Source organism: Eucyclogobius newberryi, unplaced genomic scaffold (genome assembly GCF_026437365.1).
Source record: "Eucyclogobius newberryi isolate DKJ021-1_F unplaced genomic scaffold, fEucNew1.0.hap1 SCAF_765, whole genome shotgun sequence".
In the NCBI taxonomy this organism is placed as follows: Eukaryota; Metazoa; Chordata; class Actinopteri; order Gobiiformes; family Gobiidae; genus Eucyclogobius; species Eucyclogobius newberryi.
Window position 1 is genome coordinate 622 of NW_027316462.1, and position 17231 is coordinate 17852.

Consider the following 17231-nt stretch of genomic DNA (forward strand, 5'->3'; position numbering starts at 1 on the left):
AGACATTTGTGAAGAAAGAAAAGAGCCCACTGAGTTTGTTTGTCAAATGCCTTGTTTTATATAACATAGTCATAAACTATGTGGGGCTAGGCTTGTTTCACTTTAAAAAGGTTTAGTTAGTCACTATATGTGTTTTATGCCAGCAAAAATAATGCATAAATAATAAACTACTAAACTGCAAAATAATTGGTATAAAAATTGTTTTTATTAATTGTTTATAAACTAAATATTGATGACCACACCAAGTCTGCTTGCCTCCTCATTACCAAACATTACTGCTGGATATTCTAACTTGGAATTCAGAAAAGTTAGCCAAGTTTCTGAGTCAGTATACCAAGATGTAGCGGTGTTCCATTTCAAATAATTTTTAAAAAACTTGGAAAATCTAATCTCCAACATGAACTAGAACTCAGCCTTGGCAGTTCTGATTTGTGTGCGTGTCTCACCTTTCTTGGCCACTTGGTCCTGGCAGTTCTCGTAAGTGCAGGGTCCCCAGGCGCTCCAGGCAGACACCTCACACTCCACCGGGCAGCTGATGTGGCAGAACTGGGTGGTGTTGGGGGCTACGCCAAGGCACAAGTCGCTGTCCGACGGCCGAAGAGCTGCAGAGGCAAGAAGTATGGGTAAGTTAGAGGTAGGATTAAAAGTTGATCCATTTGCAAGCATTGTAAGGATATTTTTACATCATTTATATTTTAAAACAAAAAAACAACATAAAATATGACACAGAGAGACAACAAACAAGCACCTGCGACACAAGAAATACAAAGATCTTATGGCATCCAGCGTACAGTATACTGTATGTCCCACTGTCCAATGTCTGTCCAATCAGTCAAATTAACAGAAGGTCATTGTTTTTCCACATTACGATTACTTATTATTCGTGTCCAGTCTTTGTGTGATCCATTTCTTTGTAACGGCCTTCTTCCTGCTACCAAAAGCATGTTCCAAAGGTATCCACTTCTTGTGTCCACGGCAGGAGTTTTGAGAGCCAGATACAGAGCTCTGAATGCAGGCGAGATGCCAATGCCAAAACTTGTACATTAAAGATGTTGCAGCAACATATTCAGGATGCATAGTTTGAAAATGTGAGAGTTCTAGTATGGTATCGTTTTACGTGAGTAATAATCATGAAAACAGTCATAAAATCACTACAAACAAGTATTGCACAAGAACATTATCATCATTTTATTTCATGATAGCTTTCCTGTTAACCTCAACCTTACCCTAAAGTGTAGCCTATAATTAGAATAGATAAATGTGATAACAAACCTTAAGGCCAGTCTGATAATTAATAGTTAATGAGTTTGGATTTTTAATTAAGTGTTGTATTGATTTGAGGTTGTGTCGCTGACCCCGAGCTGTGAGAGGTGAATTAACAACAGTCAAACCGTGAGATACGGAGCCGAATTAAACATACGACTTGTAATATATTTGCACAATACAAATAACAATGTAAATGGACTTCTGTATGAATATTATTATAGCGTAAGTAGCTAGTTGTTTCTTGTCCAGTGTATTTGACCATTTTCAACAAAAGTTTCAAAAAGGCGTGAGGTAGAGAAATTTTTCAAATATATTTATGCTTTTTGATCTCGTTTGCTTTTGATTGATTGTTTGATTTAGTTTTATAGTTTGATTTTCTTTTTTTTCTTTTTTTTTTACAAAATTGTGAAAACCTGTATGCACAATTTAATGTAACTTCTTATTGGATTCTCTGTGTCCTTTCTTCCTCCGTATGGTTCATTTATAGTTTGGTGAGGTGCCATAAAGTTTTCCCTGTTATTATTATTTTCTGTCGCAGTATAATTGTACTTTAACATTTATGACATTCAGAAACAACAAAGTGGCAAACAATTCCAACTCCAAGTCTTTTCAGTATAGATTCTTTATACTTCTTTACCATTACCTCTGTGCACCGTCTCACCACTGCTTCTGCCCCTCTAAACCTCACAAACCGGTCGTCTCTATCAATCCTGGACCGAATGGGAGGCGACTACACAAGGTCAACCCCGCCTTGATGAATCATTTCTGATGCCACAAAAGCAGAGGGCCTCATTCACATGCAAATTGGCTGCGCGTGGTCATAGGTGCGGCGCGCTTTAATAGTGTTGCTTAAGCGTGCGCACATGCGGGGTGTGTGCCCTTGGGTGCCAGTGGAGCGCGGCGTGGGTGATGTGTCAGCGCTTGAGTGATGGCCTTATTCCGTCTGCGTGCCTTTCCAATAAGTGCTGCTCTCACACTCGCTAATATGTGTTTTCCCGCGGTCTGTCGTGCTCCGGAGGACTGGGCTGAGGTGATAAATGGGGACAATATGAACTGATAATGTGGTGAAATCATTGTGTTTAAAGACTGGAGATTTTTGATGGACGTTGGGTTGAAAATAAGGGGTACATTGGTTGCAACCCATTGGTGTGTAGCAAAGGGATTTATATCAAAAGCAGAAGGAACTCACTTTCTATAGAAGTGGCAAAAAGCGACTTAAACACTTAAAGACATTGTGTCTCAAGCGAACAAAACTACGTCGAAGTCGCTAGAATCAGTAAATAAACATGTGAAGTGTATTAAAGGTAGGCCCATGCAAGGTTAGGCCTCATTCTATGGCTGGCTTTTAGGAATATGTTTGTTTCTACCAAAAATGTCTATTCCACGGAATGTAAGGGGCCCACATCTGATTAACTACCGAAATGGGAGATGTCTCCATTGGCTGGGAGGCCAGAGATGCTTCATATACATCTGTGTAGTAAACGTATGATCTCATTTCTGTAACTTCTCCCCTCATTCTACCCAAATATGGATATTCTTTACATATTGTTCTCTTATTGGCTAAACCGTTGGTACATGGATGAGCTCATGCCTGTCAGATATTATTTATGGGTCTTTGTGCGGTTTCAGTATATAAGGCGAGGTACGCCCAGAGACGGGGTTCTTCTGATCATCTGGAGACCCGGGGCTGTTCTTCGGTCCTGTATTTGACACTGCCATTTCTGTATTAAAACACCTTTGAAAGTACAGAGTCTGTGTCCGCGGCTTCTTCTTGTCACACACCACCCCATGGGGACGTCACTCAAGTCACATCACATGCACGAAAAGCCTTTAACAAAATGACGCACCAGTACCATCGTTGCCATATCCTGCATTAGAATAAATCCCTGAGCTATTCAGTTTTATTTCTTTCCCCAAGTCCAAATGGTTCATAAGATCATCCACATTCTACCTCCCAATGCAATATCCCCAAGTAGAGTACATCAAAACATTGTAATGTACTACATGTGATTTCAGCACTTTTAGAGAACACTTTTTTGTATTGGACTTGCATTTTCAATGTGTAAATGTTCCCACTAAACTAGCTATTTATAAATTATAATATGGTAATTTTAACATGAAGTGCTATATCTGAAGTGGTGATATAAGGTGTGATAGGGAAGATGTGTGACTGAATAACTGACGGTATGTTAAGGTTAGATTGTGGCACTGTGGCCCCTCCTCCCTTCTGAAGAACTGCAGCTGGAAGTGAGATGACCCCTGGGTATTATGTAACTGTATGTTGTCCTGTTAAATACATGAAACATTGTGCCTTTCAAAACATTCAAAGTGCTTTACATTTCATCATTTGTTCAAGACGTAAGATATTTTGTAGCCACACCTGCCCTGGGGTAGACTGACGGGAGAGAGGCTGCCAGTCCTATGTCATTATGTCCTGCGACCACCGCCATTCACCAACGCACACATATTGATACAGAGCAGTGAAGTAGGACATGCTCTGTCATTGGCTATAGGGCGGAAGGACATCGTGCCACTGAAGAAGTAAGAGTGCTGTCAAGAAATAGATCCTTCCAGGACTGATTAGAATAACCTCACACACACACACACACACACTCTCACACACACACACACACACAGAGCCTGGGACGGATATAGTTAATGTTCTATCCCATTCGATTTAACGAGGCAGAACAATATGAAATGCAGTTTTGACGGTTTTTAATTGTTGACGGTTGTGGATTAGCCCATATAGTCACAATAGTATCATTTCAAAGGAACAGGCTTCATACGTACTCGACACTAATGTTGGGAACACAATGATGTATTTATATATATATATATTTTTATACATTAAATAATAGTACTTTCTCCAGGAGAGATATAATTTTGTCCTGTTTTTGTGATTATTTTAGTATTTTAATGTGTATTTAGTTTCAATATTTGTTTTAGTATTGGATTTTTGATACTTTTGACAACCCTAGTTACACTGGTCAACGAGAAATACTAGCAAGTATCTCAATTCTCGCTCTAAACGTCACTAGTGCGCTTAGTGAAACAAAACAGAAACACAGATGTCTGACAAAGATGTTTGTGGTCTGCTATGTTTATGGAGCAATTTGTCCAGCATAACGTTAGATTTAAGACATGTTTATAATGTGGTCGCTATCACTGATGCTAATTTTGGTGCTAATTGCCATAGACAATTAGTAGATGCAGAGTTCAATGCTCATGCTATCGGTCACTTAGCAACTCAGACAGTATGAGTTTGTCTTGTGTATTTTTTTTCCAATAGCCATTAGCATTAGCCCTTTAAAATGAAAGTTATGAAGAATCAGGAGGATTTTGAGTGTGTAAACCTTTTGGAAGATTTGAGTCTATGAATGTTTATGCTAATTGCTACATCAATAAACTCAGCTAAACACGTTTTCTAAAGAGGTGCTGATGTTACAGGTGCTCGAGTGGTTTCAGTCACCAAAACATCCCTGGTTTTTCATAGTTTGTGCTAATCGGTGGCTAACGCTAACGCTCCAATTGTCCCAGACATTCGAATGCAGGAAGGGTGTATACATTATAACATGGTGTTTTAGCGCTGGCGGTTTTAGGCCTCTGCAAATTGCTAACAGCACTCCTTGGTTTAGGTCGTTGCCATGCCAACTCAGCACAGCTACATGGCAGGGTCATAGGACTGTTTGTCTGTTTTGGGATGGATTAATTTAGGGGTTCTCGTTACCTATATAAACCTAAAACATACTGTAATAAACAGGCACAATAGCCATCCATTTGCCCCGTTGTTCATTTACCCTTTAGTGCTCCTAACTACAAACTGTCAGAAGAGTTTGGCATTGTTTTGTACTGTCATTTGCTTGTGTACCATTAATATATTACTTTTATGAATGATTCCCGTCTCACCGCTGGCTAACGGCACAGCTGTAGAGACGCTTGAGGACCAGACACTGATTTATTACAGTGTTTGAGCAAATATCCCACTGCAGCTGAGTCAACAACAAACACAAACTGAAGAGTTTCAATGGAAGACAACGGACTTTACCCAACATTTTTAACATTGACTTCCTATTGAACATTTACTTCATTCACTTTCTATTTATTTGAAAACATGCATATTTTATAGAAATTTAAATAGTTGCAAAAATGTAAATGTAAAAGTGCAGCGTTCAATAATGTAAAAGCGGCCAATAATATAAGCATTTTGACAAAGTTTAAACGTAATAACTTGCTAATGAAAGACAATAACACAATTTTTGTCATTGTTATTTCTTTATTACTTATTGCATGTTATTGGCTCACAAAAGTCATTATCTTGTCAGTGTTATTAAATTATTGGCTTGTTACGCATTTTAAATTGGCCTAAATGATTACGTTGATGGCCATTTTTACATTTTCTGTAGCATTATGCCCTGTTATCCATGGTGCATTCACCACTTTGTGTTCATATTTCAGTCTGATATCTTGGTGTGTAATGTCCCGAAACAAGCCTAACATGTAATAAAGGCCGGTTAGTTTCAGAGTGATTGTCTAGATGACTTCCTCTGAATCCTTTTCTACTCTAACGTTTTTATCATGTGGCGTCCTAACGTGCCAGGTCCAATAGGAACAAATTAGAATGTAGTGTTTGCTTATTCCTTAATAGGCTTTACAACATGACAGCTTCTTTATTGTGTCTGCCCCATAACGCACCCTGATGAATGAACGCCGTGCCTCTCCCTGACCTTGCCCAGGTAGTACCCCCCCACCCACCACCACCACCACCACCACCCACCCCGGCTCACCCATCTCCCTCAGTCTCTCTCTTTCTCTCTCTCTGCCAGATGGTCCAGACTTCCAGACCGCTCAACCGCCAAATTATAAGACACCTCGCGACCTGCCGCACTAGCATGTGCCAACTGCCATCCATAACCCGGGCTACCAGACATCCCCGGACCCCCTGCCCAGCCAGCCCCAACCCCCCCCCCCCCCACCCGCCCCAGTCTCCTAAATCCAGCGACTGCGCGCCGCCACATCTGTTCTACAGCGTGTCTCCGTGTCGAAGCCCAATGGGATTCCCGATCATCCCGGCGCTAAGACCCGTCCAACAGTCCCGCCCGAGCCAGGCGCCTTTTGTTTTGTCAGGGCGGATCATGTCTGAGGACTCTCACAAGGATTGCAACGTTGTTTTCTGAAATTAAAATGTCGGAAGTGTCAAGTGTTTTGAAGAATGCTTTCAGGTGTACAAGGGGATTAATAATAGCACAGCCTGTCGTGTGTGTGCTGCGATTTCAGAGCGGAATAACACAACATGAGTCTAATGAAGGCAAAGAGTGTGTGCTTCTGGTTCAATGTCACAATGGAATGACAATGTTTTAAAATGAATTGATTTATTACTATTATTGAACTTGACAATTGCGTCATACTGAGGCGCGCTTCAGTGATTGTTGTGCAGGGACCAGGCTTGGGTGCACGATGTGATGGCCGTGTTTTTGCATTATCGCTTTAAATGAAATTCTAGAGCATGCTTTTCTTCCTCCAGAACAATGCACAAAAAAGGTCTTCCTTAAAGTTAAATCCAATTTCTATAAGATGTATTTTCTACCACCTCACAACAGTTTTCTCTCAGGGCTTTGAAAAACAAGCAGAAAATCAAACATTGGTCAGTGGTCAATAAAAGAGAAGCAGAACCAACGTTTGCAGGAATGAGTGTGTTTTACAGAGTTGTTTCATTTCTTTGTATTTTTAAAAAACTCACTACAATGATGAATATGATTATGCTGCAGGTTAAACTTCGGGATTTAGAGTTTAAGTCACAGGTCAAGAGAAATCATCATATTCTGATATTTGTAAAAATAAAACTTTTCTGAAAAACTTAGAACATGCAACAGTTTGATGTCCTGCAGCTTTATTTCCTAATATTAATACAAGAGTTCGAAAATATATTGTTTCAAATGGGATTTTCATCATTATTAATGACACCACAGACATTAGTTTTTTTTGTATTCTTTTAACACGGCAAATTTGAATGTGCTGTGAATGTGCTGCAATGGTACGATTTAGTGTTAAAATATCTCAAATTAAGATAGTTACAGACAAAATTTTATAATCGTGTGAAGGTTTATTTACTCTTTTATATATTTATTTTGCTACAAAGGCGCATCACGCTGCAGGACGGAAAACAAGCCTTACACCCTCAAACGCAAGTATCAAGGTGTCTAGACTTTTCTACTGAGGGATGTCATGATATAAAATGTTACTCTTATGATTATTGTGAGAATAAACATCACTATTTAACAGTTATTCACGATTATTGGAACAGGACAAAATAAAAGCAAAATCCTTAATTTTCTTTCATTCTAATACATCATCACTGCTCCATTAATACTTGACCAGCTTTATGAAATGAAAAAGTAAAGTTATTGTGATATAAACTGCCACATAAAACTCACTATACATCTGTGCGTACTTTGCGGGTTCCAGATGGAATAGAAATGACATCATTTTGCTTCTAAAATATTCACGATGATTCGTTTTTAGTTCTTACGATGATATTGCGACCCGAATGATCGCGATTATCGAGTAACCGGTCAATCTTGACAGCCCTATTCCCTTACAGAAGTTTTGGGGTCTGTTGGAGTGAGTGAATTCTTTATATCCTTGAAAAAAAATCAATAAGATGTTAAAGTTACTAGTCAAATGAAATGGTTCTGCCCGTAAACCCGTAAACCCGTAAACGTGACAGACAGCGCCACAGTGGATCCCCCCTGGCCTTCTAAAGACAAACACATCCCGATATATGGAGTGTGCTGCACCTGTCGGCCCACCGCATAACCATTTACCATTTACAGGGGGCGAGGCCATCTTGAAGCGCCAGCTAAAATTACACCTGACACGACAGAGAAAAGCCGTGAAAACCGGGGGACAGGTGCGGCAGAAAGTACGGCTCATTCATCACTGTAATTTACCGGCTCTGAACGCCTGCATGGTTCTCTCCTGCCTCCGTGTTCTGCGTGTGACAGCTGAAAGCACTCCCCTTCTCACCTGTCAGAAACTGTTCATTAGAAAGTCTGCAAAACTCCACTGGACGATCGCCGCGTTAACATGCAAATGGCGGGACGGGAAAGGGAGGTTGGAAATGCAGTGTTCTCCTCCATTTGGGTCATTATTATTATTATTATTGGTTAATTTAATACAAGTCCAGATTTTGTTTTGTTGCACATTCAATAGCAATACTTTGACCTGGTGCAAATACAAATTGAGCAGGAGACAGGTCTGTATTCTCGTGTAAAATGTGCTGTTTAACAGTCAGATTGTGTGGTTTATGGTTCATGCTGGATCTATGTCATGAAAGAAAAACAGAAACAACTGGATTAAAGACTTATTCTTACTTACAGATGCCAATTTGTTCAAATACATAATCATAAATATGAGCTTCAAAAGAATACTTACGGAATACCACAGGGATCGATATTGGGACCAGCATTATTTACATGACATCACCAAAGTAATTAAACGTCTCCATTTCATTCTATTTGCAGATGACACCAATATTATTTTTGTTCTGGAAAGATATCAACCGACTCCTCCCACAGAGGAAACAGAATGATAGACATTGAAAACATGTTTTGACATAAATACTCTCATGAAACATAAATCAAACCAAATAATCCAAAACAACCAATTATTAGGCCCGAGCGCCACAAGCTGGCGAGAGGCCTATTAATCTCGTAAGGCCGTGCGAAGCACGGCTGCGAAAGTGCGCACGCAGTGTGCACGAAATCGAGTTGTCGATGTTCCGTGCATATAAGCATGTAATGCAAAAATTGAACATTATTACTGTATAGAGGGCCAAAAACACAAAGTGGGCGGAGCCCACTCAAAATTAACGAAAGTACCCGTCAGTGACCAGGGACCCACACCATGAGGTAGGAAAGCGCGAGCGCTTTCCGAAAATGTATAGTTTATGATATTTGAAAAATGGGAAACATTGTTTTCGCATCGGAATATTATTCTTTCTTCTTCTCGGGACCAACCCCCCTATTTTTCACCCAGTGAACATTGACGAAAAGTCACAAAAATGTTCACACCTCTAAAAATCGTGCCTCTCTACATTCTGGCTATTTCCCTTTTCTAAAATAAAAAAAATTGGCGGGTCAGCGCCCCCAAATGTACCAAAAATGCATTGAGAGATGGGAAATGACCCAAAAAAAATCTGATCGTAGAATCATGAAATTTGGCGCAGAGGTAGATGGTGACAAGAGAAGTAAAAAATATTATTACGGCAACGCCGTCCGCCCAACCAAATGTCGGCCATATTGCTTCAAAAATGGCTAAACATGACTTCGGAGTTTTTCCAAACGTCGTACTTTTACGAACTCCTCCCAGGGCGTTGGCCCTAAAAAGCTGAAATTTGGTGAAAATGCTACTGAGGAGTGGGACATCAAAAGTTATCCAAATTACATTGACACCTCTCACGGTCTCGGTGCGGCGAAGCCGCAAACTGTAGCTAGAATTTCAGAAATCTCCCATATTTAAAATTTCTGCCGTTTGCGCAGATAAAGTCCGAATTGCGTCAAATTAGAATCAGTTGTTAAACTCTTTGCCCTAAACCTACTTGAAGTGAAATAAATTCATTTGGCGCCACAGCGCCCCCTACAGATTTTATATGGAGGTTAAATGTTTAGTTTTGCGAAATTATATGAAATTTGACACACAACTCAATTTTAGCATCCCCATCAAAAAAGTCAATGAGACCCATGTCATAATTGTTATGGCGTTGCCGTAACGATGACCGAAACCTTTCATGTTATTCCAATGGGGAAATCGCCAGAACATGTTTACACTTTAGACTTTCACAAACTCCTCCCAGGGCGTCAGCCCTATTAACCTGAAATTTGGTGAGACTCATCTTCAGGTGTGGACCATCAAAAGTTATCCACATTTTCATTCAAAGAGTCACGGTGTCTGTGCGGCAAAGCCGCACATTTTGCCAAGAATTCAAAATAAAATAGCTTTTTGATGGTAAAACAAAGGGGAGAAGATGTGACAGCGTCACAGATTCAGCAGTAGGCGTAATAAAAGGACAATTGGGGCGCGTTAGCGCCCCCTCCTCTTGCGGCGTGGCGGCGGTGTGGCGGCGGCGTGGCGAGGGCCGATCATTGCCGCTTGCGGCTATATTTATTATTTTTCTTGTTCTTCATCGCTTTGAACTCTAATTTGACCCCCTGAACATGCTCAAAAACTCACCAAACTTTGCCCAAAATTCAGAATCGGCGAAAAATGTCATTTTTTCTGGGCCATTTTTTTTTTCGTTAAAAAATGGCGCGACAGCGCCACCGACAAAAGTCAAAATACATTGCGCCTATGGGAGACGCCCCGAGGTCAACTTTGACGTAAAGCTACGAAATTCGGGACACGCATTCCTCTCGTGAGGACAAACAAAAAAATCATTGTGGCCACGCCCCCAGACTTACCCTATGGCCGCCATCTTCCATTGAAAATGAAAACACGCTGTGTTAGCCATTTTGTTCACGTCAAACTTTGACGAACTCCTCCTAGGGCGTTTTGCCCACCGACTTCAAAATCGGCGGACGTCCTCTGGACAAGTGGGGCATCTAAAGTTATCCAAATTTTAAGGATAACTTTTACGGTCTCTGTGCGACGGAGCCGCAAACGTTTCCCAGAATTCTGACTATTTGGCCTTCAGAGTAGCCTATAAACAATAGAGTTTTTCCAAATGACATGACATTTTGCACAAAATTCTCAATTGCCATCCCCAAAATAAAAGTATGAGAGCCAAAGTCATATTTTGTACAGCGTAGCCGTAGCGATGACAGAAACATCCCATGTTATCCCTATGGGGAAACCGCAAAATCTCTAAAATGACCACATTTTTACACTTCACACTTTAAGAAACTCCTCCTAGGGCGAAAGCCCGATCAAGTTGATATTTGGGGAGAATCATCTACACAAGCGGGGCATCAAAAGTTATCCATATTTTAATTTTAAGTACTAGGGTCTCTGTGCGGTAGAGCCGCAAATATATGTCACAAATGGGAAAAACGACAAATCCTTGAAATGTTCACATTTATGCTTCACACTTTAATGAACTCCTTTGTGGGCAATAGCTCGATCAAGCTCATATTTGGGGAAAATAATCTACACAAGCGGAGCATCAAAAGTTATCCATATTTTTATTCCAAGTGTCACGGTCTCTGTGCGCTGGAGCTGCACATTTGACCGACATTTGTGATCATTTGCACTGGTTAAGCACAGCATTGTACATGTACAATGTGTCGCTGTCTTAGTTCTTAGACAATTGCGTTAGCGCCATCTCTGTAAAATGCAGAGAGCAGAGTCGGAAGGCCGGCGGCCCGCGAGGGCCGTTGGATGCCGCTTGCGGCTTTAATTTTTCTTGTTCTTCTTCAGCGCTTTGAACTCTAATTTGACCCCCTGAACATGCTCAAAAACTCATCAAACTTTGCCCAAAATTCAGAATCGGCGAAAAATTAGATTTTTTCTGGGCCATTTTTTTTTTCGTTAAAAAATGGCGCAACAGCGCCACCGACAAAAGTCAAAATACATTGCGCCTATGGGAGACGCCCCGAGGTCAACTTTGGCGTAAAGCTACGAAATTCGGGACACGCATTCCTCTCGTGAGGACAAATAAAAAATATTATTGTGGCCACGCCCCCAGACTTACCCTATGGCCGCCATCTTCCTTTGAAAATGAAAACAAGCTGAGTTAGCCATTTTGTTTACGTCAAACTTTGACGAACTCCTCCTAGGGCGTTTTGCCCACTGACTTCAAAATCGGCGGACGTCCTCTGGACAAGTGGGGCATCTAAAGTTATCCAATTTTTTGGTATACCTTTTACGGTCTACGTGCGGCGCAGCCACAAAGTTGGACAACTTATTTTGGGATATTGCTAATCTAAAAATTGCTCCCATTTGATCAAAACGAGTCCGATTTGGACCAAATTTGAATCAGTTGTTAAACTATCCAGTTTGGACCAGTTTAGGGTGACAAAATTGAAATGGCCGCGATAGCGCCCCCTACAGAGTGACCTTTGAATTAACATTGAAGGTCAAAAATTTGTTTTACCAAAATGTTCTAAACTTTACCCAAAATTCGATTTGGCCATCCCGATCAAAAAAGCCAATGAGACAAATGCCTTAATTTTTACGGCGTAGTCGTAGCGATGACAGAAACCTCCCATGTTATCCCGCAAAACCGCAAAATCTCTCAAATTACCACATTTTTATGTTTTACACTTTAACAAACTCCTCCTAGTGCGTTTTGCCCACCAACTTCTAAATCGGTGTACGTCCTCTAGACAAGTGGGGCATCTAAAGTTATCCAAATTTTAAGGATAACTTTTACGGTTTCTGTGCGACGGAGCCGCAAACGTTTCCCAGAATTCTGAATATTTGGCCTTCAGAGTGGCCTATAAACAATAGAGTTTTTCCAAATGACATGATATTTTGAACAAAATTCTAATTTGCCATCCTGATCATAAAAGTATGAGAGCCAAAGTCATATTTTGTACGGCGTAACCGTAGCGATGACAGAAACATCCCATGTTATCCTTATGGGAAAATTGCAGAATCGCTCAAATCACCACATTTTTACGCTTCACACTTTAAGGAACTCCTCCTAGGGCGATTGTCCGATCAAGCTCATATTTGGGGAAAATCATCTACACAAGCGGGGCATCAAAACTTATCCATATTTTGATTCTAAGTGCTACGGTCTTTGTGTGGCGGACCCGCAAATATCTGTCACAAATGGGAAAACAGCGAAATCTCTAAAGTGACCACATTTTTACGCTTCACACTTTAACGAACTCCTCCTAGGGCGATTGCCCGATCAAGCTCATATTTGGGGAGAATCATCTACACAAACGGGGCATCAAAAGTCAGTCATATTTTGATTTTAAGTGCTACGGTCTCTGTGCCGTGGAGCTGCAAACATACTGTCACAAATGGGAAAACGCCAAATCTTTGAAATGTTCACATTTACGCTTCACACTTTAACAAACTCCTCCGTGGGCAATAGCCCGATCAAGCTTTACTTTGGGAAATATCATCTACACAAGCGCAGCATCAAAAGTTATCCATATTTATATTCTAAGTGCTACGGTCTCTGTGCGGCGGAGCAGCAAATTTGACTGACACTTGTGTTCATTTGCACTGGATTGGCCATGTCGCCGTCTGTCAAGTTCTTTTTTAATTCAACACACAATAAGGGCCCCATCTTTATCAAGTCGAAAGCGCAGAGTCGGAAGGCCGGCGGCCCGCGAGGGCCGTTGGATGCCGCTTGCGGCTTTAATATTCTTTCTTCTTCTTTCTTTCTTTCTTTCTTTCTTCTCGGGACCAACCCCCCTATTTTTCACCCAGTGAACATTGACGAAAAGTCACAAAAAATTGCACACCTCTAAAAATCGTGCCTCTCTACATTCTGGCTATTTCCCTTTTCTAAAATAAAAAAAATTGGCGCGTCAGCGCCCCCAAATGTACCAAAAATGCATTGAGAGATGGGAAATGACCCAAAAAAAAATCTGATCGTAGAATCATGAAATTTGGCGCAGAGGTAGATGGTGACAAGAGAAGTAAAAAATATTATTACGGCAACGCCGTCCGCCCAACCAAATGTCGGCCATATTGCTTCAAAAATGGCTAAACATGACTTCGGAAATATGTCGGTGTAATCCCTCATTCGTCCAGGCTACTATGACTTCGGAGTTTTTCCAAACGTCGTACTTTTACGAACTCCTCCCAGGGCGTTGGCCCTAAAAAGCTGAAATTTGGTGAAAATGCTACTGAGGAGTGGGACATCAAAAGTTATCCAAATTACATTGATACCTCTCACGGTCTCTGAGCGGCGAAGCCGCAAACTCTAGCTAGAATTTCAGAAATCTCCCAAATTTAACATTTCTGCCGTTTGCGCAGATAAAGTCCGAATTGCGTCAAATTAGAATCAGTTGTTAAACTCTTTGCCCTAAACCTACTTGAAGTGAAATAAATTAATTTGGAGCCACAGCGCCCCCTACAGATTTTATATGGAGGTTAAATTTTTAGTTTTGCGAAATTATATGAAATTTGACACACAACTCAATTTTGGCATCTCCATCAAAAAAGTCAATGAGACCCATGTCATAATTGTTATGGCTTTGCCGTAACGATGACCGAAACCTTCCATGTTATTCCAATGGGGAAATCGCCAGAAGCATGTTTACACTTTAGACTTTCACAAACTCCTCCCAGGGCGTTAGCCCTATCAACATGAAATTTGGTGAGACTCATCTTCAGGGGTGGACCATCAAAAGTTATCCACATTTTTATTCAAAGAGTCACGGTGCCTGTGCGGCAAAGCCGCACATTTTGCCAAGAATTCAAAATAAAATAGCTTTTTGATGGTAAAACAAAGGGGAGAAGATGTGACAGCGTCACAGATTCAGCAGTAGGCGTAATAAAAGGACATGGTGCAACGCAGGTAGATACAGAGGTAAGGGGAGAAGATGTGACAGCGTCACAGATTCAGCAGTAGGCGTAATAAAAGGACAATTGGGGCGCGTTAGCGCCCCCTCCTCTTGCGGCGTGGCGGCGGCGTGGCGAGGGCCGATCATTGCCGCTCGCGGCTATATTTTGTATTATATTATTATTATTTTACCCTCTGACAAATATGTCGCTGGATTTTTCTCCGGTGAAAATGTCGTCGTCCTCTAACACAACCTCGTCCGTGTTCCAGATGATCACCCTCAACTCAAACCTGGACAAAAAACAAAACAAAATGGACGCACATGATTTTTAGGCCTTACTGAGACAAGGTTAAAGTGGGTGTTAAGAGCGGGGAGAGGCATCCAGCACAAGCACGGATAACGTACTTCTTTGGTTTTCGTGGTGCAATGTCGAGGGCTGGTCCTGGTGCCGTCATGTCTTTGGGGAACATGTCCACCCACATCTCTATCCGGCCCTGGAAACAAACACAAACAAACAAACAAACAAACTAATAAATAAATAAACAAATTAGCACAGTACAAAAGAAGTCATCCAGAAATCTAAGTGTACCTTTCTGGACAAAAACCTAGTTATGATGGACTTATATGACGAAATTATAATTGTATAAATGTAGGAATATGTATAAGATAAAGATGTAAACAAATGCATTATTAAATCAAAATGTCCAAAAAATAATTAAAAATATCAGATTTTTCTCAATAAAAACACCTTATGTCGTAAACATTCTATATCAAAAAGCCTGCAGTCACCAGATTAATTAATGCTAATGCTAAAGTAATGAAAGCAAATTCGTGATTCAAATGTGATTAGAAAAACAGTAAAATTGCCCTGTTAAAACATTTGCGTCAAAGATCTGTGGCGTTTTCACCCAGGAAGTCGTCCGCGGAGAATTAAAGAATAAAGCTTTTACAATGAACCGCATTTTAATTGAACTGCAATCCAAATAAGATCAGCTCGGTCTGAAAACAACCCTGACACGGGTGCGTTGGCGTTGGGTGGATGTCGCACCTGCTCGATGCCCGGTTTGTCCGGGTGCAGCAGCGGCCTCGTCTCCACGTGCTCGGGCACCAGTTTGCAGCCGGCTTTGGGGATCTGCTCCCAGTGGTTCAACACGCTCAGGGCCACGTGCTCGTCCGTCTGCTTCTTCAAACCTGAGACAAAAGGGTCCGTCACCGTGGAAACGTCCCACAGCGTGATACAAACTTTAGGTCGCAGAGCGACTTGTTTGAAATACTGATATAAATGTTTCAGCCCATTTCTTTTAATGAGGCAGTAAAATAAAGTTTGTAGACAGTGTGGACAAATGGTTGTTGTTGTTGTTGTTGTTGTTGTTGTTGTTGTTGTTGTTGTTGTTGTTTAGTAATAAGTGTCAAGCTTTATTTTCTAAAAGGTCACTGATGATTTTGGGATTTGTGATGAAATAAAACCAAAAAAAACTTGTCAAACTGTTGTTTTTGGTGTGTTATAGTCAATAGTATTGTTAGAATTAAGTCATGCTTATGGCACTGTTTATCTAATGCTAATGCTACTGTGTATCTAATGCTAATAGGGACACACAAAGTTTAATCCTCTATCAAATACAAACCAGTGCAGTGTTTTTAGGTGAATATTCATGTTCATAATTCGGAGGTGAAATGTCCTGACTGACTTAGGTCGAGTTCTGCTTAATTCGGACACAAATATACCATTTTATTTAAATTTTATCTCCCTGTTTTTACACTAGAACTTTGCCGCTTCTCGATTCGCAAGATGGCCGCCGCTACAGAATCTGCGATCTATTTCTCTCTCTCTCGATTTGTGACATCCACGAATCTTTAAAAAGGCCCAAACACGGCGGCTTAAGGCATGGCCGCTCGTACCGTTTTCGTCCTCGATCTCGGTCGGTCCCATGAACACGCGGTTCTCCACCTTCACTTTCCCCTGTGGCCCGTAGTGCGGCCCGTCCAGTTTCCCATCTTTGCACAACTTCGACAGGATGTGCGTCGGCTTCATCGGGTCTCGCCACACGTTGTACCCGTGGCTACAAGGGAACGCAAAAAAGAATAGCGGGTTAACGGAATATTCGGCCGCTTCTTCGCTCGCGGTAATCAGAGTGGTCGGCGGCTCACATGGAGTAGGTCCGAGCGACTCCGCACGTGGCCCGGTATTTGCTGTAGAAGCGGTTCTCCAGGTCGATCTTGGTCTCGCCGATCAGGTCGTCCGTCCCCACCAGGTCCCAGTCGTAAATGGACACGGACAGGGTGGAGTCCATCGGGAGCGTCGCCTCGATGTCGAACGATCTGACGGAAACATCGTGGAACGCAGTTAGTCAAACGATCTGACGGAAACATCGTGGAAGTCAAACGATCTGACGGAAATATCGTGGAAGTCAAACGATCTGACGGAAACATCGTGAAAGTCAAACGATCTGATGGAAATATTGTGGAAGTCAAACGATCTGACGGAAACATCGTGGAACG

General features: G+C 41.4%; 1 protein-coding gene across 1 annotated transcript; it reads right to left on the bottom strand.

Annotated features, from left to right (window-relative positions):
* Positions 1-446: 446 nt before the first annotated feature.
* LOC140350627 (otoferlin-like) lies at positions 447-17057 on the bottom strand (the record flags this gene model as incomplete). The annotated part of the gene is made up of 7 exons (XM_072436189.1): positions 16881-17057; positions 16632-16792; positions 15781-15923; positions 15138-15226; positions 14924-15022; positions 8076-8137; positions 447-602 (listed from the first exon to the last, which is right to left on the bottom strand). Coding segments are annotated over exons 1-7 (853 nt in total), but the record flags the coding sequence as incomplete, so codon positions are not given.
* Positions 17058-17231: the final 174 nt, after the last annotated feature.